At 37.6% G+C, this 23,792-nt stretch overlaps 1 protein-coding gene across 2 annotated transcripts; it reads left to right on the plus strand.

Annotated features, from left to right (window-relative positions):
* The first annotated feature begins 640 nt into the window (after positions 1 to 640).
* LOC127414917 (SWI/SNF-related matrix-associated actin-dependent regulator of chromatin subfamily A containing DEAD/H box 1A-like) lies at positions 641 to 23,632 on the plus strand. 2 transcript variants are annotated; one of them, XM_051653316.1, is made up of 23 exons: positions 641 to 1,046; positions 1,427 to 1,526; positions 2,415 to 2,529; positions 2,626 to 2,692; positions 5,255 to 5,334; positions 7,751 to 7,867; positions 7,956 to 8,034; positions 12,319 to 12,785; positions 12,898 to 13,094; positions 13,269 to 13,359; positions 13,520 to 13,619; positions 13,813 to 13,872; positions 14,098 to 14,173; positions 14,336 to 14,471; positions 14,660 to 14,791; positions 15,318 to 15,413; positions 15,772 to 15,889; positions 16,146 to 16,261; positions 16,577 to 16,765; positions 16,870 to 16,988; positions 17,071 to 17,253; positions 22,851 to 22,957; positions 23,129 to 23,632. In XM_051653316.1, the coding sequence occupies exons 1-23, from the start codon at positions 941 to 943 to the stop codon at positions 23,188 to 23,190; spliced, it is 2,913 nt and encodes a 970-aa protein (XP_051509276.1). In that variant the 5' UTR covers positions 641 to 940; the 3' UTR covers positions 23,191 to 23,632. The 2 variants fall into 2 exon arrangements, with proteins under 2 accessions (XP_051509276.1, XP_051509277.1); XM_051653317.1 differs by having other exon boundaries at positions 999 to 1,134.
* Positions 23,633 to 23,792: the final 160 nt, after the last annotated feature.

Below are 23,792 nucleotides of genomic sequence, written 5' to 3' on the forward strand. Positions count from 1 at the left end.
TTGATATTAGGGCATAAACCGTATTCTTGATAATTTTTTTATTGTTTTCCTGTAAAAATATCTAAAAATCCTTAAAACAAGATCAATTAGATTTATCTTGTTTTAGAAACAACACTGTATAAGATATTTAGGTTTTTCAGAGAATGTATTTTTAACATGTGTATTTTGTCTTACTGTACTGGCAGAGTTTTTATAATCAAAACAAGTGAAAAAATCTACCAGTGCTGAAGTAATAAAAAAGTATTTAGAATACCCTATATATATATATATATATATATATATATATATATATATATATATATATATATATATATATATATATATATATATATATATATATATTATGATAGCGTCTGGTTGGAAACTTTTATCATGAAACACGTCGAAATTGAATAATTCTACGGGTAAGATGAAAAATGTGATGCGAATACGATGAATAATTTTACCCTTATGTTAAAATGGTTACTATATGAAAAAATTGTTGCTAAATAAAAGTATCCCGAAACAGTATTTATATAAAGTTATTTTATCTCCCATGTTTTCTCCCTAAAGTCGTCGAATATTCAAACCCCCACTGACTGAGAATTTAAAGGGGAAAATATACTGATGTGCTTCCTTTGATTTTAAAACGGAAATGACGCAGGCCAGCTGGTGGCGGGAACCGAACTTCTTATGTGCTGTGTTCATTGCTTACCGCGTTGTTAAAAATCGATAGACAAATAATTTACGCTTTAGATACTTTAGAAAATGAACAAACGTGTCACTAATGTAATGTTATGTTATATACAGATCAGAGGTCTATAGACTATAAAGCTGTCCGGAGGCTTTTATTATCGGACACAATCAAGTGCACGAGCATCACCGGCGGATATCAGTCCTCGCAAGACAGAAGATTCTCATAACGGTTCGTATTAAAAATAATAATAAAAATTATATCATCATGAGCTTCTTCAACCTGGAACGGTTCCGATTCCAAAATGACAGAGGGATCGACAGCCGAAGTAAATCTGTGGACGGGTCCAGCTCGGATAAAGAGAATCACATGGGTGAGCAGAAAATACCATTCTACAACCGACGCTTTGTTCTACATCTTTAATAATGGACGTGTCTGATAATCTGCCCACGTGGACATAAGTACGTTCTTGATGTTCGTGAATTTCGTTATTTTCAAATGTGCGACTGGTTTAGAGATGTAATTTTGGTTTATATTATTGTGGAGAGCAGCTATAATGCTCTGCCACTTTGAAGGCTTGATTCTCCATGTATGTTTTCATCTGTGGTGGTCAATAAGATTTTCACTTGCCTATTATTTACCCATTCTTTTTGTCTACCAGCTGTATATCAGACTGTATTTGTATTGTAACAGAATGGAGTATGTAAAGTTGTTAGATTTCTTGGTTCAGTCTTGAATTTTCTTTGTTCCCAGCCCACCAAAGGAAGATGGATGGCCGATGTGCTACAGTCAAGACATCGAGACAAGCACTGGAGGATGTTTTCGCTGATGACAAAGTTGTCAGGATGGACAAGTAAGTGAGACCACGAGTTTGTCAGAGGTAAAACTGTTGCATGGCTTCACTGAGCTGCTTCTGCATGCTTATTGACCCCTTTACTAGGGTTCTTAACCCTTGTGCGTCTATTTCAAAAAAAGTTACTGAGGGGTCCTTTGAGGACAAAAATGTCTGTCAAAATACTGCCATAAAAATGATATATTCATATTATTTGCCAATTTCACTGACTTATATTTTTTAACCAGCATCAGTCCTGATTATAACTACCAAATATTCATTCATTTTCAGGATTTTAACCCTTTAAATGCTAGTTTGTTAATGCCACTGTTGTTTTATACACACACACACATTTCTCAATACACGCATACAAAACACACTCTGACATTCATACCAACACACCCACACAATTTTAGCTGCATCATTTATTCAATTGGCCTGCAGTGCTCAATAATACAGAAAATAGGAAAAAAGCATGTATTTACTCCATAGGCTAAACATGAGGAAAAATGGCACCATCTGGTGGAAAATATTACAATTTTGAAGCCAGGGCTCCAGAATGAAAGCATAATATAATAGAAATCAAGGATGGATGCTTTAATGGCAATGGGATCAAATATTGCTGTTTTAATGGGTTTCAATGGGGACATTTTTGTCCTTAAGGTCTTGAGTAACTATTTTGTGTACACGGTGTATTATAGGAACTAAGTTTGAAATATCAAAATTCCCTAAAAAAAACACACCTTTGGCAACATTTATGGCGTTGGCATTAACACAGCCAAAATGATAAAAAAAAACAAAAATGAAAAAGACAAAATTGTCCAGAAGGTCGCACAAGTTAACTGTCTGAAATTTCAGTTTACATCCAATCCATTCAAAAATAAGTGATAACATGCTATTACTTTGCAGGGATTCTCCATCAAAGACAGCAGAGACTAAGCACCAGATAAACAAAGAACTGGAAGATAGAGTGACCAAACTAATGGAGATGTTTCCTCAGAAGAGCAAGAGTGATCTGCTGGAGGTAAAACATCTGTCTTTGATGCAACATCAATACTTAATAAACTAGGTGAATGTAGTTGTTTTATACTCTGTAATTAAATGTTTTATGTTGTGACAGGTGGTTGAGAGTACCAGCACACTGGAGGGAGCTGTGGCACAATGTTTAATAGTATATGGGGATAAAGGTAACAATGATTTAATTTTTGTTATTTTAATGTTATCAATATCTGACCTGCATATTTAAAACTTTCAACCCTTGCTCTACCTTTAGAATTTGTCTAGCATTTAAAAGCAGTTCTTAAGTGGTAGAGCGCAACAGCCTTGTGGGTTCCGGAAGTATTTTTCCTATTCACTTTCCCCATAGACTTTTCATAAAATCCTTCATAAATGAAGTAAGCCATGAACCAAACCAACCAGCTCTGAGGTAAATCACATCACAAACTTTGTTTTGAGGCAAAAAAGTATTTGAAAATCAGACAAAGGGACAAGACTGTGTACTTGACGTCTTTCATGTGGTCACGAACTACAATCCCATGAGGCACTGCAAATTATTTATTGAATAAAAGATGATGGGAATATGTAAAACTATTGATTTTAGGTTGTTTATTATAAGTATAGAAACAATATATTTTAAGTTTATTGCAAAATATTCCGATATGTACTAATACAGTGCATCCGGAAAGTATTCACAGCGCTTCACTTTTTCAACATTTTGTTATGTTACAGCCTTATTCCAGAATGACTTAAATTCATTATTTTCCTCAAAATTCTACAAACAATACCCCATAATGACAACGTGAAAGAAGTTTGTTTGAAATCTTTACAAATTTATTAAAAATAAAAAACGAAGAAAAAAAAATATCACATGTACATAAATATTCAGAGCCTTTGCTCAATTTGTTGAAGCACCTTTGGCGCCAATTACAGCCTCAAGTCTTTTTGAGTATGATGCTACAAGCTTGGCACACCTATTTTTGGGCAGTTTCTCCCATTCTTCTTTGCAGGACCTCTCGAGCTCCATCAGGTTGGATGGGGAGCGTTGATGCACAGCCATTTTCAGATCTCTCCAGAGATGTTCAATCGGGTTCAATCTGGGCTCTGGCTGGGCCACTCAAGGACATTCACAGAGTTGTCCCGGAGCCACTCCTTTGTTGTCTTGGCTGTGTGCTTAGGGTCGTTGTCCTGTTGGAAGATTAACCTTAGCCTCAGTCTGAGGTCCAGAGCGCTCTGGAGCAGGTTTTCATCAAGGATGTCTCTGTACATTGCTGCATTCATCTTTCCCTCGATCCTGACTAGTTTCTCAGTTCCTGCCGCTAAAAAACATCCCCACAGCATGATGCTGCCACCACCATGTTTCACTGTAGGGATGGTATTGGCCAGTTGATGAGCGGTGCCTGGTTTCCTCCAGACATGACGCTTGCCATTCAGGCCAAAGAGTTCAATCTTTGTTTCTCATGGTCTGAGAGTCCACCAGGCGGGCTGTCATGTGCCTTTTACTGAGGAGTGGCTACCGTCTGGCCACTCTACCATACAGGCCTGATTAGTGGAGTGCTGCAGAGATGGTTGTTCTTCTGGAAGGTTCTCCTCTCTCCACAGAGAAATGCTGGAGCTCTGTCTGAGTGACCATCGGGTTCTTGGTCACCTCCCTGACTAAGGCCCTTCTCCCCCGATTGCTCAGTTTGGCCAGGCGGCCAGCACTAGGAAGAGTCCTTGTGGTTCCAAACTTCTTCCATTTACGGATGATGGAGGCCACTGTGCTCATTGGGATCTTCAATGCTGCAGAAATTTTTCTGTACCCTTCCCCAGATCTGTGCCTCGATACAATCCTGTCTCGGAGGTCTACAGACAATTCCTTGGACTTCATGGCTTGGTTTGTGCTCTGACATGCACTGTTAACTGTGGGACCTTATATAGGCAGGTGTGTGCCTTTCCAAATCATATCCAATCAACTGAATTTACCACAGGTGGACTCCAATCAAGTTGTAGAAACACCTCAAGGATGCACCTGAGCTCAATTTTGAGTGTCATGGCAAAGGCTGTGAATACTTATGTACATGTGATTTGTTTTTTTTGTTTTTAATTTTTTTTTAAATTTTTTTTTTTTTTTTAATAAATTTGCAAAGATTTCAAACAAACTTCTTTCACATTGTCATTATGGGGTATTGTTTGTAGAATTTTGAGGAAAATAATGAATTTAATCCATTTTGGAATAAGGCTATAACATAACAAAATGTGGAAAAAGTGAAGCGCTGTGAATATTTTCCGGATGCACTGTATATTAGTAGTTTAAAGTTGAAGAGACACTGACTCTATTTCGTCATTCACAGTGCATCATGGGCGTGAGCAGTCTTGTTGAAATTCAATGCATCTATGGAAATCCCATTCATATTTTTTTACTTCCGGAACCAGACTGTTGCCCTATATTACACTGCTTTCTGGAATACTTAATTCTGATTGGTCAATTGCAGCATTCTGGGGTCAAACATCTCTTTAGTGACCACTGAACATGAGAATTGATCGTTATCCCAGGCAACAGATTTCCTTACTAGTTGTGCTAGTTTCTTGTGTCTCACAATACTACTTAGTCTTCTCACATAATAATTTAAACTTGATTGTGTATTTAATTTCTAATCTTTAATGTCCTTTTGCATCAAGGTATCTCTGTCAGGTTTTATTTTGTGAAAATGTGCAATATGCCTTAATTTTTCTTATCAAAGCTTCTACTTCCATGTGTTTTATATATGCAGATTCAGGCAGACGGAAATGCAAGGCGGGTCATAGTGAAGATGATGTTGACACTCGACCAATAAAGAGGAGAAAAATTGTGGTGAGAATTCACTTTGAATCCAGTGTTTTAAAACCAATGGGCCTTATTCCAGGGTTCGTAGAAGGTGCTTTAAGTACTTGAATTTGACGTTTTCAAATTTAAGTCCTGGAAAACCCTTTAAAATAGCTATTTTTACCAAGAGGTGCTTAAAATGTTCTTGAATTATAGAAAATCATAAAATACGTTGCTTAAATAATTTAATAAATTAAATATTTATTTATTTTCGGAAAAACACAACGACAGGCAGCTAGACCACTGCTGAAGCAGGCAGCGCATAGACGGCGCTGTCATGTGGCACCTGTTACTTTTGGCAGCGCTGTTCAGAATGGGCCAATCGCAATCAACTGTTACTGGAGGATTAAAAAATTGTTTTTTATGGATACTGCTGTGGTGGAATTAACAAGTATGAATCCTTGCAACTATCAGTTTTAATTAAAAATTACTGTCCAGAGTGAAAAAATTAGATGAGATGTAAAACATTTTGAATGATTTGAATGCAGATCAATGGAGGATTCAGTTTTGTGAGCTGTCTAGTACCCCCTTCTGTAAAGACAGCTTTATGTCTCACAAAATAGGTTATTTCTGACAACATTTGGGTCACAAACATGTCCCTTGACTTTTTTAGTCATGAAAAAGCTTTCAGATAGCAGGGGGGTGGGGAATTAACTAATATTGCCAAATTAATGGTAAGGTACCATTCTATAACCTAACCTTTAATGATATGAAATGGCTTAACTCTGTTGTGCAAATTATTTTGAAAATATATTTGAAATTGTCAAAATCCTAGTCAAAATATCTGGTGTTGTACCCCATTGAACCCTCATTTGTGTTAACTTAGTGTTAACTTGCTTCGTTTGTGAAACAAAATTAAATAATGAAAGAACAACAGCCAAGTTGTCTTATGAATAAAAATAATGTCAACATGTTATAAAATGTTTACCCTCAGCGTTTATAGGCAAAAACTGAACTGAACAGAAAATTTCAATATTTTGTAAGTCAACATTTTTGATAATGACCCATTTGCAGTTTCGGTCAGTTCCTCACATAAATCTGTTGTGTGACTCTAGAAAACATGGAACACAGCACATGAGTCATATGAGCTACTGTTATTGGACCAGTTATTCACTTTTGTTAAAAAGTGAAGTATGTTTTAAGGGAGCACACTACAACTGCGCATCAATTTCATCATGAATGAACCAAGAGTTGTTACTGTGAGAATGTGTAGTTAAAGATGCACATTGAGATATGTTGTACTTGTAATAAGTGGTGTTTTATAAAAACTGAATGAATAAAATATTTGTATTTAAAATGAACAAATAAAGAATTTATCCTTAAGTCCTTGAATTTAACTTTTAAGCATCTGTACGAATCCTGTTATTAATTTAACACGAGTAGAGCAGATTTGTGTAAATTGACTGAAACCATTCTAACATTAAAGAGCACCTATTAAGGTTTTTAAATGTGCCTAATTTTGTTTTAAAGGTCTCATACAGTAGATTTACATGCATCCAAGGTCAAAAAACACTTTAATTTGCTCATAATTTAAATTGCAGCATTACCTTTTTTTCCCAGTGTCAAAAACGACTCGTTAAATGATCTGTTCTAAAGGATTCATTCTAAACTCTTTTCAGAGAGCCTACTCTGCTCTGATTGGTCAGATGTCCCAGTCTGTTGTGATTGGTCTACCGCTTAGTGTAGTGTTTGAGCAGCCAATGAAGACTAGAGGTTTTTTTGTTACCAAATTAGGTAGGTTAGTACAAGAAGTAAGTCTGGAATTACTAATGACTCGTTTCAGGTGTTCAGAATCGGTTCGTTCTTTTGGGAGTCAATAACTCCATTTGTCGAGCACTTTGATTTTTGAAACTTTGCAGAATTTTTTACATTCACAAACAGCTATATAACACTACATGAAAGGTAATATTTGAAAAACCATAATATGTGCTCTTTAACTGTCACAATTACAATGACTATTTATGTAAAAGTAAAATTACACTTGCATTCCTTCTGCTCGTTTCATTGAGACCAAGTGTTGTTACAGTCTGCCATCACTGCCTTGATGCCTGTTTCACATCGCAAGCATGAGCAGAGCGTGTTTTGTTTTGTTTGTTTGTTTTTGTTTTTTTGGCAGGTTAGAGCATTTACATTGGAAGCTGAAGCAGCGCGTCAGAGCATGGCAGGAGATAACCAATAAGTTATGGTCATTTGTAAAATAATTACTCTACGTAGTTACATTGAATCACTTTATTTTCTGTATAGAGCCACAGCTGTAATGCTGTAAAACAAAAACGCTTCCCGTGTGAAAGCCCCTGCAAGTCTGCTGCTGTATTTATGCTGCAGTTACGCTGTAGCTTGCGATGTAAAACATGTCATATAGAGTACTTTTCTTTAAATAACTTTACTATTAAATATGATTTAGCGCTCCGATTTGGAGGAAGAAGATTCTGAAGATAAGGAGAGTCAGGACCCAAGCAGAGAGAGGCAGGAGGCTCTTTTGAGGAAGCTGATGAAGAAACTGCCTGATTTAGAAAAGGAGGTCTGTCAGAGTTCTGATAATGAAGCCATGTTGAGTTAATGATGCACTGGAAGGTTCTGGAGGGTTTATGCATTAATTTTTCTAACAGGTCTTAAGAGATGTCCTTAGAGAGCACGACTGGGACTATGAAAATGCTTTGGGATCGCTGCTTGTGTTTTCAACAACAGGTGAGATGGACACAAGCCCATCAAGGTCCTAGAAGTCCTACAATTGTAAATGGTGCAAATAGTTCTGGTACATTGTTATCCATCACTCTGAGGGACCGAATTGATATAGCCAACATTTAAAGGTGAAGTATGTAATTTCTGCGCTACTAGTGGCACCAGTCGGAATCACAAAAATAAAGTGTGTTTTCAAACAACCTTTGCCAAGACCCCTTAGACTCATCACGCCCTTTCGCACACTCTGATTCCCTATGAGCAAATAGGCCATACTAAATAAAAGGTGATAAATGTTTACCGTTGTAATGAACAAGACCGCTATAGCACATACACACTGGACAGGAAGCGTGGCAAGGGAATTTCCTCTGTACACGTCTGCCATGGTTGTTCATATTCCCTCGGCTGAACAAGTAGCCACGACCCAAACTCGTGCTATAGGTTGAGCTAGAAAGGGATGGGTGGAGCTGAGCGGGCCGCTCAAAATATAAACTTAAATGTTTTGATAGTGTACAACGAAATACCCGACCAGTAGAGAATGTACTGATAAAGTGGGTTCTTTGCCAGAGATGTTGTCCTTTACAACTGTTGTAAAGCCAATTTTCAAAAAGTTGAACAACACACATTTTAATTGCACTTAATTTTTTTTCCAGTTTCATTTGAATTTTTAGTTAAAAAATAAAGTTCAAAGTTTGAAATCAAGGTGTCTTGCTTGTGTAGGCTTAACCCTAACCCTGCTTAACAAAATTACCCCATACTACCACCTAGCGTCCAACAAGCGGTAATACCGATGTTCGTCGGTTTCCTGTGGAGTTTTCTTTTTTTCTGCGTCTAAGACTTCTCATCAACTAACGTTTGGTTGACTATTAGGGGGCAGCCCTACCTTTTAACATTTTAGTTAATTAAAATTCATGGGCAAAGACCATTTTACCAGATAGTAGCTTACCTCAAGAAGTAACCTAGCTAACACATGGGGTGGTGGGTTTATGCTTTAATGGCGCTAAGTTATGCATGTATTCATTTTAAGTCATAAACCATGTTTAGGAATACATGACATAGGCTACAAGCTAACAAAGGTTTATGAAACTAAAATCATGTGCAGCTGACAAGTAGGGCTGAAACGATTAGTCAACGTTATCGACAACGTTGACAAAAAAATTGTCTACAAAAATTTCCATTGTTGAATAGTCGTTTGATCTAATTTAACGTAACATGAGATCAGATATGAAACTAATGATGGCGCGCGAGAGGAGCACTGCAACTCGCGCCAGATTGAGGAGAGAAAAGTTTACAGTCCAGACGCACTCAACTTTCCAAACAACTTCAGGGGATGTAGATTGCAAAGTATGAGGAAATTATACAAAAATACAAAATAACTAAATACAGAAGCACTCTCGTTGTGGAATAAGCAGAGCCGGAGCTGCCATTTCAGAGCTTCTTTAAAGGAAACACCCCGACGTTATATCTTCAATGCACCCTTTATTAAAGTTCAAATAATAGGGAAGCAGGTCATGTAAATAAGTACAAACTCCGAAACTGGCATATGTCTGTGCAGTCAGTGCCGCTTCTATGAGTCACGTGAAGTGACCTGATCTTGGGGGAGAGATTGAAACTGCACCCGGCTGATGTACACTTTGGCGTGGGCACGCTCATCCCTCGCGGGGTCCCACGCTCCAGTTAGATTATAACGTAATGGCCCACCACGAAGTGAATCATAATACATGTGTTGCTATGTGCATCTTATCGTGAAGAAAATCTGCCATATGCAGCTCCAAGAAAATATATATTTTTTTTTTTTTTGAGAGTTAAAGATAGATTCAAAGCTGTTGTATTGGCTTGTTTTCCAATATGAATATCTAAAACTCCTTTAAAATAAAGTACATTTACTTTAGGAGCTATACTGCAGAAAAAAAAATGTGTTGTCTGAGAATGTTGAATATATTAAATTATCTAAAAATCCTTAAAACAAGATACATTTACCTGAAGCAACATATAAGATATTTAGACTTGCTTTCAGAGAATGTATCTTGAATATAATTATATTTTGAATTTACTGCACTGGCAGAAGAATAAACGGGTGAAAAATACACTTGTTGTGCTCAAAAGTTTGCATACCCTGGCAGAAATTGTGAAATTTTGGCATTGATTTTGAAAATGTGACTGATCATGCAAAAAATCTGTCTTTTATTTAAGGATAGTGATCATATGAAGCTATTTATTATCACAGTTGTTTGCCTCCTTTTTAAATCATAATGATAACAGAAATCACCCAAATGGCCCTGATCAAAAGTTTACATACCCTTGAATGTTTTGCCTTGTTACAGACACACAAGGTGACACACACAGGTTTAAATGGCAATTAAAGGTTCATTTCCCACACCTGTGGCTTTTTAAATTGCAATTAGTGCCTGTGTATAAATAGTCAATGAATTTGTTAGCTCTCACGTGGATGCACTGAGCAGGCTAGATACTGAGCCATGGGGAGCAGAAGAGATCTGTCAAAAGACCTGCGTAACAAGGTAATGGAACTTTATAAAGATGGAAAAGGATATAAAAAGATATCCAAAGCCTTGAAAATGCCAGTCAGTACTGTTCATTCACTTATTAAGAAGTGGAAAATTCGGGGATCTCTTGATACCAAGCCAAGGTCAGGTAGACCAAGAAAGATTTCAGCCACAACTGCCAGAAGAATTGTTCAGGATACAAAGAAAAACCCATGGGTAACCTCAGGAGAAATACAGGCTGCTCTGGAAAAAGACGGTGTGGTTGTTTCAAGGAGCACAATACGACGATACTTGAACAAAAATGAGCTGCATGGTCAAGTTGCCAGAAAGAAGCCTTTATTGCACCAATGCCACAAAAAAACCCAGTTACAATATGCCTGACAACACCTTGACACGCCTCACAGCTTCTGGCACACTGTAATTTGGAGTGACGAGACCAAAATGGAGCTTTATGGTCACAACCATAAGCACTATGTTTGGAGAGGGGTCAACAAGGCCTATAGTGAAAAGAATACCATCCCCACTGTGAAGCATAGTGGTGGCTCACTGATGTTTTGGGGGTGTGTGAGCTCTAAAGGCCCGGGGAATCTTGTGAAAATGGCAAGATGAATGCAGCATGTTAACAGAAAATACTGGCAGACAATTTGCATTCTTCTGCATGAAAGCTGCGCATGGGACGCTCTTGGACTTTCCAGCACTACAATGACCCTAAGCACAAGGCCAAGTTGACCTTCCAGTGGTTACAGCAGAAAAAGGTGAAGGTTCTGGAGTGGCCATCACAGTCTCCTGACCTTAATATCATCGAGCCACTCTGGGGAGATCTCAAACATGCGGTTCATGCAAGACGACCAAAGACTTTGCATGACCTGGAGGTGTTTTGCCAAGACGAATGGGCAGCTATACCACCTGCAAGAATTTGGGGCATCATAGACAACTATTACAAAAGACTGCACGCTGTCATTGATGCTAAAGGGGGCAATACACAGTATTAAGAACTAAGGGTATGCAGACATTTGAACAGGGGTCATTTAATTTTTTTTCTTTGTTGCCATGTTTTGTTTTATGATTGTGCCATTCTGTTATAACCTACAGTTGAATATGAATCCCATAAGAAATAAAAGAAATGTGTTTTGCCTGCTCACTCATGTTTTCTTTAAAAATGGTGCATATATTACCAATTCTCCAAGGGTATGCAAACTTTTGAGCACAACTGTATATACAAAATACATTTATTTAAGATGCATTCTCTTAAAGCAAGTCTAAATATATTATATGTTGTTTATCAGGTAAATGTATCTTGTTTTAAGGATTTTTAGATATTGTTAAATGGAAAAGACAAAACACTTGATTACAATAGGATTTTTTGCAGTGAATTTCTTTACTGAATTAAACAATAAAAAGTCATTTTTTTTCCTTTCAGTGAATGTCATTTAGAGGTATTTTTAAAAGATGATTTTGTCCTCTTTATTATTAGTAAGCACATTTATTACAACCTTTTAAGTCAAGGAACAAGCTGAATAGTCAGTTAAGAGCTAATGAATAATCTTTACAATAATCGCCCGAATAGTAGAATAATCCTTCTAATAATCTTTAGTCGATTATCAAAATAATCGTTAGTTGCAGCCCTACTGACAAGTGCAAGTCTGGTCCTTGTTTTTTAGCTGTCAAAATGACGGACAGTATTTGCAATAGCTTTAGATTTATTATTTCATCTACACTTTGCCAGTATATAAATTTTTATAGGACAATCAAAAGAACCAAAATCCATATGTGCTTGTTGCTAATGCAGATGCCAGTTCCCCTGAAGAGCAGAGAAAACAAAAGCCAAAATCATCTCACTCTAAGGAAAAAACTGGCAAGCGCTTGCAGAAGCCTGAAAGTCTGTCAAGGTGGCTGACAGCAGCCCCCTCACCAGTGAGAAAATCCTCCATTCTGTCTGCTCCTGAAATGCAAAAATCAACCAGCAGCAAAAACTCAACCAAAAATTCATCCTTTAAACGGGAGAGGGACGATGAAAACCCATTAAATGACGTCAGTGGCTCTGAGGATGAAGAGGAGCTTGACAGTGAGGTTGAGAGTGTCTCTGATGATCTGGAATCAGAGGATGAGTACAGCATCTCTGGTCATCTCCAAGACCAGGTTTTTCTGTTCTTCCAGGAGGCTTCCCTAGATGAACTTGCTTTGATATCTGGCTGCTCAAACAAAAAAGCCCAGAAGATAATTTCCCTGAGGCCCTTCAACACTTGGAAGGATGTGGTAAGAAGCTAAACAATGTCTGCTCTGCCACATTCAATTATGATTTTTATTTATTTTTTTTTAATTATTATTATTATTATTTTTGCTGTATGTGTTTCTCTCTTACTTCAAGAAAGAGCAGTTCTATAAGGAAAATGGCCTGTCCATGGGCCTGGTACATGGCTGCAAGGTGGTGCTTAAGGAGAGACAGGTGGTTAGAGACCTCATGGGCAGATGTGAGAAGATTGCACAAAAAATGACTAAAGATGTCACCCAGGTCATAGAATTGGGCATGGGCTCTATGAAGCAACCCAAAGTCCTGAATAGCAAGTGAGCTGATTATCTATTCAAACATAAGATCTCAAGTTAAGCAGTCTTTTTTTATTGTGGAAAAGTCACAAATAATTGGACTATTTCTTTCTCTCTCTCTCTCTCTCTCTCATATGTCTTTTTGTTTGTTTTTTGTTTTTTTTTTTTGTTTTTTTGTTTTTTTGGTACTTGTAGTTTCAAATTGCAACCATATCAGCTAATTGGCTTGAAGTGGCTGATACTGCTGCATCAGCATAAGCTCAGTGGGATCCTAGCAGATGAAATGGTGAGTCACTTTTCAACTAACTCATAAGGTCGCGTGACATCCAACAATTTCACAAATCCAATGGAAGTCCAAATTTATTAAAGGACTTTATTTCTTTCTTGTAGTTTTTTATAATCCTCTAGTGGTGCTATACTACTATGGAAAAAATGTATTTCCACAGGGACTGGGGAAAACAATTCAGGCCATTGCTTTCCTGGCTCATTTGTATGAAAAAGGCATCATGGGCCCTCATCTTATTACTGTGCCCTCATCCACATTGGGTAAGAGACCCTTTTTTTGAAGGAAAGTGTACGAAATAATGTGTTTCTAAACACTGAATTTTTGTACTAAGTTTTCCATTAAACATTTCGTTTATCTCTCTGCCCTGCAAAAAATAAATAAAAAAGATAATACATTACAACTATGCTTTGTAGTACTGTTTAAGATGATAAAATTCACACTCTCTCTTTGCAGATAACTGGGTTCGTGAGCTGGGTCTTTGGTGCCCGAGTCTTAAAGTCCTTGTTTACTATGGTGAATCAATTTCCATTTCCACTTTTACAGCCCTGTTTTGGGTTAGGACGTTTTGTATCTGCAGCATGCTTTTCTATTCTTTCTTTGCATAGGGTCATATCAAAATTTTACAAATGTACTCATTCTGATTAACTTCATGACAATAGAGTATATACCTGTATGCTCATTAATATATAGCCAATTGTTATTTAGTTTTTTTATCGTCTGTCATTTTTGTACTTAAAGGCTCTGTGGAGGACCGGAAATACTTACGCCAAGAAATTCTCAGCAACCTTATTGATTTTAACATTATAGTATCCACGTAAGTATAGGATGCTTGACTGTATTTTGAACCAATTCTTATGAATTGTTGCTCTTAATGTTGTAGAAAACACTGGACTTAACATTTATAAATGGTTAATTCTATTCAGTGGTACTAACATTTTTGTCTGTCATTTTGTGTTCCTTCTCTCACCTGTATTAGTTACAACCTTACAATAGGGAATGTCCATGACCGCAGTCTTTTCCGTAAGCTGAGGCTGAAGTATGCGATATTTGACGAGGGTCACATGCTGAAAAATATGAACACTCTACGCTACCGCCACCTTATGGCCATCAATGTATGTGCAAGTTGTCTCTTGTGCCACAAACACAATTGAAATAAATGCTGTTCCCATTTTTCTAATGCTTTTTTTTTTTACATAAGTACATAATTTATTAAATGGAGAGAAGCGTTGAAATCTGAATTTGTGTTTCAAAATACTGTATGTCTTGGATGTACATGGTCATTTGTGTCTGTGTTCTACAGGCTGAGCACAGATTGCTGCTGACAGGAACACCTTTACAGAACAACCTGCTGGAGCTCATGTCCCTGCTGAACTTCATCATGCCCTCCATGTTCTCCAGCAGCACCTCGCAGATCTCCAAGATGTTCTCCACGGTACAGTTTCATATGGAACCCAACAATCTTTTTTTATTTTATTTTTTTATTTGGAATGCCCAATTCCCAATGGACTAAGTCCTTGTGGTGGCATTGTGACTCGCCTCAATCCGGGTGGTGGAGGACAAATCTCAGTTGCTTTCGCGTCTGAGACCGTCAATCCACGCATCTCATCACGTGGCTTGTTGAGCGCGTTACCGCAGATACATAGTGCGTGTGGAGGCTTCACGCTATTCTCCGTGGCATCCACGCACAACTCGCCAAGTGCCCCACCGAGAGCGAACCACATTATAGCAACCACGAGGAGGTTACCCCATGTGACTCTACCCTCCCTAGCAACCGGGCCAATTTGGTTGCTTAGGAGACCTGGCTGGAGTCACTCAGCACGCCCCAACATGCTTTTGCTTACATGCACCAAATGCTTTTCAAAAATAAATCTAAATGTTCCCCAGCTTAAGGACGCAATTATCATTATTTACCAAGAGGAAATGTTCTCTCACTTTCTGCCGTGTTGGTTTTGTTTCAGAGGTCATCAGAGGAAGAAAGCAGTTTTCATAAGGAAAGAATAGCACAGGCCAAGCTTATTATGAAGCCATTCATCCTGAGACGAGTCAAGATTGAGGTAGCTACTTAATCTTTCATTGTCAGAGATCACTTAACAACTGAAGCACTTGGCACACACAGAACTGTATTGCAGCACTGATCGATCACTAAGAGGGGCTCACAAAAATGTTCAAACTAAAGTGCATCTACCTCCTGTTCTCTGTATTGAAAATGAGTGGTCACCGGTTGACCAATTTAGGTTTTTCAATGACAGGGCTGTCGATAGATCTGGGAACTCACACAGCTAACACTTCTTTTAATATATTGGTCTATCACTTGTATAAAAAATATATATATTGATGCTACCATTCCCATTAGTTTGTACTTTTAACAGTGTTACCCACCCTGGTTGTTTGACTTTCTGATTGTCATGCAAGGTGTTGAAACAACTTCCACCAAAAGTGGAGAAGATTGAAATGTGTCCTATGAGTGATGCCCAGCAGAAGCTCTATGACAACCTTTTCAAAAGGCTCAAGAAGACTACGAATGGAGATAGTATGTGCTCAAATCTCATACTAGCATTCTGTTCATACTTTATTATTTGACTATATGATTTTGTTACTTTGAAAATGTCTACTGTGTATGTATCACTAGTTCCTTCCCAGCTTGAGGTTTTCTCAAACCTTTGTGGGGAAAAATCAAGCTGCTTCCATTAAATTAACCATAGTTCCCTATCAAACAAATGAATGGTGCCTTTACAGTCTCGGAGCATCGTTCAGCAATTCCATTTTCCATTGCTTTTTTGCCTCAGAGCGGGAGCTTTGCAATGTGATGATGCAGCTGAGGAAGATGGCAAATCATCCATTGCTACATCGCCAGTACTATACCAGTGACAAATTGGCTGCCATGAGTAAGGCCATGCTTAAGGTGAGGACAGGGAAATTTATGAATGGGGGAGGCTGACTAATGTGCTCTCTGATGGATTCTTAAATATTGAAATATGCATCTAAAAATGAACATAACCTACATGCTCTGTCAGCATGTAAACAATTCTTTATGGTCTTCACACATCTTCACAGTTTTGTGAGTTTTACAGACACTTATGTAAATTTAGATGTCATGTTTTATGTGATGACATCACTGTGTGGCAATGAATATTATGTTGAAATGTGGTGATGGAGCCTTCTGTGTCCTCAAAACCCATATATGTAGCAAGATGATGTATTCTATGACTTCCATTAGGAGCCAACCCATTTTGATTCAGACCCTGTGCTGATCCAAGAGGACATGGAGGTGATGTCTGACTTTGAACTACATAATTTATGCAAGGAGTACAGCTCTATCAGCAGCTTTCAGCTGGAGAAGGAACTCATCTTAGACTCTGGAAAATTTGCACTGCTAACCAAGCTACTCGCCAAGCTAAAAGAAAAGGTAACAAGAGCCTAGTTATTGTAATCTCTGATTATCCTAATGAATTTAGTGTCATATGTTTGAATTTTTAATGCATTTAAACAGTTGTTTGTTTTTTCCCTAAGGGTGATAGAGTTGTACTGTTCAGTCAGTTCACCATGATGCTGGACATTGTGGAGATTCTGCTGGAACACCTTGGTCATCAGTTTGTTCGACTGGATGGGTCTACTCCCATGGCAGAGAGGTAAACTGGTGAATAATTTTATTATTACCATCTTGAGTACTTCATATCACCAAGTCTAACTCAATCCTCTTGGCTTTTCTAGGATTGGTCTTATCGACCAGTTTAACACAAATTCTGAAATCTTTGTGTTCCTTCTGTCGACCCGTGCTGGTGGCCTGGGCATCAATCTCGCCTCTGCTAACACAGTGATACTGCATGACATTGATTGCAATCCTTTCAATGACAAACAAGCAGAGGACCGCTGTCATCGAATGGGTCAAATCAGGTTAGTAGCCATATGAATACAGGAATGAACCTCAGGATTCCCAGTCATGGAAAACCTGCAAATATCAGGAAATGTTTTTGTAGTGATTTCCAGTCCTGGAAAAGTCATGGAAATTAATAAAATCTTGAAGGAATAGTTAGGCCTGTCATGATAATTATGTTATCGACTTACTGAACGATATATATAGACTTGACCTCGATAATTTTTGCTGACCTTGATATTGCCTATTGTGTTTACATGTGTTTCATTATATAAGAGTGAATGTCACCAACATTTTAGCCAGTCGCGCTGCTTCTGTCCTCTCGTCTGCTCTGTGTTGGAGGCGGGGCTCAGGCAGTTCCTCCACACACACATAGAGTGGACAGCAACAGGTGAAAATTACATGTTACTTGAGGCAAATGGGTGTTTTTCCTGATGACTGCATAATTCCAGCCAGAAAGTTTGGAAGAATAAGTCCAAATGGACTTGGTTTCAAAGCTACATTCCACACCTCCAGTGTGGGAACATTTTGTCTTTAAAACCGAATGAGAGGAGAGCTCAATAACGTGAACGAGCCGGTTTGTCGACTTTGTTTAAAAACAGTGGCAAAGAAAAGTGGCAATACAACTCAGGGCTCGACATAAACTAGGGATGTGCGAGACTAGTCGACTAAACTGTTCTGATGCTGCTAGTCGACACTGGAATTACTAGTCGGTTAATATCCCCCCCCCCAATTAAACTGATCATAATTTTTAAACTTTTACGTTTGGCTTTATATTTTTACAGAGGCTGCACTTAAATTACTGTCATATTAATGTTACATATTTTAAATAGAATGAATACAAATATTATTTAAAAAAGAGGATTTCTGGAGCAGATACAGAGTTTAATTTCACCTCAGGCTGCGCGTGCTTCTTCCCTCTCTCACTCGCGGCTCGCGCAGGAAAATGTCCTCTCACTAGACAAGTAAACTCAGCAAAGTAGTTATGAAAACACTTCGGTGGTACGGGAATCAGCTTTCCAAACGTTTGAAAGTCCCTATGGATGTTTTCACATTTGAGTCTTCTTTAAATCTGTGCATGCTTGTACGTTATTTTTCTGCTGTTCAGGCTTTTTCAAGCATAGGATAGATGCCTCAGGTGAGTCAAGTCCCATCTTTCACCGGACCATGTCGACGGGTTAATTTTGCTCATCAAAAAATGTATGCTTTTGAGTAAGTAGCCTAGAAAATAACTGTTTTAGACTAGGTATGCCATTTTTTTTTTTATCTGCTGATTAAGAAGGCTATTTTCAATAAGGTGCGGACTGCTTAACGTGTTAAACTATCTTTTATTTTGTGTGCACATCATGTTTAGAATACATTAGGTTTATTGCAGGCTACATCACAGGCCTATTTTTTTCTATCCTATAGCTACTATTTTATTTTATTTTTTTTTACATCATAATTGTTATTGTTTAACGTTCTTTACCGAACAGCTGTCATATTAGATCAATGGTTAATGCATGACTGCAAGTCGTGAAATGCGCGCAACTTTTCAGCACATTTTTTTCTCTCTCGTAGATTTGGCTTAGTCTACCTGTTAATTATTTTCAACAACGTCCTGACTGTTTTAATATGTTTAGTAACTTTTACTTGGTGATTTCCGTTTAGAACAGGCTTTTAATGGTTGTTCCATTGATCCTGCACTATTCATTCAATTGTTTTCAATAAATAAGCCTGTTAAATATTCACTAACATTGATTCAATGAATGCGTGTCATGTTCTATATTTAATGTACAATGATCAGAATTCAAGGCGAGCACATTGCAGATAAATGCCCCTCTTCAGTGGAATTTAGCGTCAGATTTGGAATAGATTAAGTATTATAAATGCGTCGCATAAACAATTTGTTTTTTTACTGTTTTCTGAAGTTTGGTTTCACTTTAGACTAGTCGGTTACAAAACTTCCGTTTAAACGATAGTCAAATTAGTCCTAGCGCACATCCCTAACATAAATGCTTGTCCGGGACAAATGGATTTTTGCAAGGGCAAGTCATTGACTGAAACCTTAAAAATGAAATAAATACTGTGTTTATTTGTGATTTAGCATATGCCTGTATCACTTATTAAAATATATTATATCCTGCTGTTGAAAATAATCTACAGTGCCTGAAATTCTGCACGGGATTCTGAGTATTGTCTTAGTATTAATTCCAGAATCTGTGTGAATACAGGACATCAGCTTTTGTGCATCCTCCTCCCTCTCTCGTGCAGCAGCACTTGTTGAATTTGGTGTGAGCGCGAAGTGGACACTTTTTTTCGACATGTGAATGTCATTGTACTGCGCATGTGTTAAGAGAGCAATGCGATTAAAACTATCTCACCTATTTATAAACAACATAGCTGTCAACGTTGCAAGCGCATAACGTCGGAGAGATCCAGGTTTGCCTTTCATATTGTGGCGCTCCGTCATAATACAACACCTTTGACAAGAACTGCAGAAATAGCAAAAATGTTTGTGGAATGCCACCTGCTGCAGGATGAAGAGAAACATTTAAACACCTGTTACATCTCTCACCTCCATCTCTCTGGAGCTCTTTTTGACCTATACAGGTATTCTCTGCCATGTGAATCAGTTAATTCTAATATGTAATATACAAACATAAAAATAAAATGATTATATAAACACTATAATATTAACAATATACATAAAATGAAAATATATTTTCTGTCTTTAAAATACATGGGTCAGTCAAAAATAAGGTTCTCCATAATTAAAATGGAAAATCGACAATCTAAAAAAAAAAAAAATCTTAGATCTGTAAGTAATACTATTTATATTGGTTTCAAGTGGTTTTGAACATGTCAAACATTTTGAACACATCCACATTTTTTATTTAATAACTAAAATGTTAGGTCGTACAACCATCAAGTAAAAAGTAATATCATATTTTGCACCTGATTCATTTTTTTAAAAATATATTTTATTATTTAAATATATAAAAAAAAATAATAATAATAATTTGAGGTAAAAGTAATTTTAACAAATACTATTAAATTTTATATCATGAATATTGATTTTTTTGGTGGGTTGTTCCATATGACATTTGGGACATGCCAAATGTCTTTTTTTTTTTTTTTTTTTTTTTTCAGGGATGAAAGACATTTCTATATGTTGATATCTTCAATCTTGATAAAAGTTCAGTTATGTTATTTGTCAACGATCCACAGAGTATTAAATAAACAGGGTACTTTCTCAGGATTTATTGGAATTTTAATGCATTTTGTTAACATTAAACAGCCATTTTTACTGCTAATTTTAGAAAACACAACAGCAAAAAAAAAAAATATATATATATATATATATATATATATATATATATACACACACTATATTGCCAAAAGTATTCGCTCATCTGCCTTTAGACGCATATGAACTTAAGTGACATCCCATTCTTAATCCATAGGGTTTAATATGACGTCGGCCCACCCTTTGCAGCTATAACAGCTTCAACTCTTCTGGGAAGGCTTTCCACAAGGTTTAGGAGTGTGCTTATGGGAATTTTTGACCATTCTTCCAGAAGCGCATTTGTGAGGTCAGACACTGATGTTGGACGAGAAGGCCTGGCTCGCAGTCTTCGCTTTAATTCATCCCAAAGGTGCTCTATCGGGTTGAGGTCAGGACTCTGTAGAGGCCAGTCAAGTTCTTCCACACCAAACTCGCTCATCCATGTCTTTATGGACCTTGCTTTGTGCACTGGTGCGCAGTCATGTTGGAACAGGAAGGGGCCATCCCCAAACTGTTCCCACAAAGTTGGGAGCATGGAATTGTCCAAAATCTCTTGGTATGCTGAAGCATTCAGAGTTCCTTTCACTGGAACTAAGGGGCCAAGCCCAGCTCCTGAAAAACAACCCCACACCATAATCCCCCCTCCGCCAAACTTCATAGTTGGCACAATGCAATCAGACAAGTACCGTTCTCCTGGCAACCGCCAAACCCAGACTCGTCCATCAGATTGCCAGATGGAGAAGCGTGATTCGTCACTCCAGAGAACGCGTCTCCACTGCTCTAGAGTCCAGTGGCAACTTGCTTTACACCACTGCATCCGAAGCCTTGCATTGCACTTGATGTATGGCTTGGATGCAGCTGTTCGGCCATGGAAACCCATTCCATGAAGCTCTCTACGCACTGTTCTTGAGCTAATCTGAAGGCCACATGAACTTTGGAGGTCTGTAGCGTTTGACTCTGCAGAAAGTTGGCGACCTCTGCACACTATGCGCCTCAGCATCCGCTGACCCCGCTCTGTCATTTTACGTGGCCTACCACTTCGTGGCTGAGTTGCTGTCATTCCCAATCGCTTCCACTTTGTTATAATACCACTGACAGTTGACTGTGGAATATTTAGTAGCGAGGAAATTTCACGACTGGACTTGTTGCACAGGTGGCATCCTACCACAGTATCACGCTGGAATTCACTGAGCTCCTGAGAGTGGCCCATTCTTTCACAAATGTTTGTAGAAGCAGTCTGCATGCCTAGGTGCTTCATTTTATACACCTGTGGCCATGGAAGTGATTGGAACACCTGAATTCAATTATTTGGATGGGTGAGCAAATACTTTTGGCAATATAGTGTGTATATATATTTCTTTTCGGAAAAGAAAAGTAACTTTTTTTTACTCGGACAAGTGAATGACCAATTTACTTGTCCAAAGGACAAGCACATCGCAATGCTTAATGTCGAGCCCTGCAACTAACCTAAAAGCTCATCTAAAACATAACCATCCCATCCTGTTCTACTTGTTACTTATATCTACCTTATAGCTAATATGTTGTTACTTTGCACTTTTTGTTAACAAAGGTCCTAACCATCGAGAAACTGGATTGGCAGTATATTGCCTATTAAGGAATGAATGACTCTCTATACTCCTGTGTTAAATGTTTAATATATAGTACAATTTTTGTTAAAGGAGCCTGAGAGTCCATTTTATTTATTGTTTTGGTTGTGTGGTTTTATTTTAAGTCCATTGCTCTTTGAAAGTGTACTTGCATTATTATGCTATTATATTATATCCGTGGCATAAAATTGTCTTAAAATGACAATAATATTGTTTATCGCAATTATTTCTGGGAAAATGTATCGTCCAATTAAAGTAGTTATCGTGAAAGGCCTAGGGATAGTTCACCCAAAAATGAAAATTGTCATTTACTCACCCTCATGTGGTTCCAAACACATGGCTTTCTTCTGTGGAACACAAAAGTTGTTTGGCAGAATGTTAGCCTCAGTCACTATTACTTTTAATTGAATGGGGAAAAAAGATGCAATGAAAGTGAACGGTGACTGAGGTTGAAGAAAATAATACAGGTTTAGAACATTAGGATCAGTAAATGATGATTCCTTTTTGGGGGAACTATCCCATTAAGTTATTAATTTCTGTAGTGACTAAAATTTTGTAGTTCTGCTCAGTTATATATAATCATCTTGATATTGCTGCTTTTTGATTTTTAAAAATCGTTATTTAATCATGAACAACCTGAAGTCATGGAAAATCATTGGGAAAAAGTTGTGGGAACCCTGGAAATGAAAGAAATTTGCATGAACAAAAGCAAATGTTTTTTGATTTTCTTTTTGCTCTGCAGAACCGTCCAGGTGTTGAAGCTCATCTGCAAGGACTCGATTGAAGCCTGCATGCTCAGGGTGGGACAGGAGAAGCTGAAACTGGAACAGGATATGACCACTGATGGGGGTGAGTGTCAGCAAACAACCACTTGTAGACCCATGGGTCACAATATAACCACCAAATTCCCTCTTATATCCCACATCTCAGTGGTATTATGCTACCAACTGTGGTATAGAGTATTTCTTTTCAGTATATAGTAAAGGTTCAGTTTATTTAATCTTTTGTTGCTCTGCTCAGGTGAGGATGGTGCTATGACTGAACAAATGGCAGAGTTGCTCAAAGTCTCACTGGGCCTTTGAAATCTGAAGAACATGGATTTGAGAGTGGTAGTTGCCTGTATGGTACCATTCACTCATCATGTTGAAACGAAGCAACTTGGAACCTTAATCTGACCTGGACATAATCAGATGAACTGGACATACTGTTGGGGGTTTACTAAATGGTTCTATTGCTCAGGGATCACCTGAAATAATATATATTCCACACTATAGGTCCATATATTTCAGATGTGCCATCTGCAAAATGTGTGCTGTACTTCAGTTACCAACTCTTTAGTCCAAATTGCACATAATTGATTGGGGGATTGGTTACATATTTGGGACCATAGACTGAAGGCACTGCTGTAAATAAATATGCTAACATGTATGAATTTATTTTGAGCTGGTTGTAGTGACCGAGTTTAAACGTGTATGTCCTTGAATTGTTTTTCTAAATAAAGAAATTAATACATCCATTTATTTGAAGAATTTGCAGCTCATATTTTAATTGAAAAGTAATTTGAGCAGGTCCATTAATGTTTTTTCATGAAGACAGCCCTTACAGAAATAATCTTTCTTTAACATATACATTTAATGGGCTACAAATCTTCAGAAATATGCATCTTTACATAGCTAAGTTGAGG

Source organism: Myxocyprinus asiaticus, chromosome 24 (assembly GCF_019703515.2).
Source record: "Myxocyprinus asiaticus isolate MX2 ecotype Aquarium Trade chromosome 24, UBuf_Myxa_2, whole genome shotgun sequence".
NCBI lineage: Eukaryota > Metazoa > Chordata > Actinopteri > Cypriniformes > Catostomidae > Myxocyprinus > Myxocyprinus asiaticus.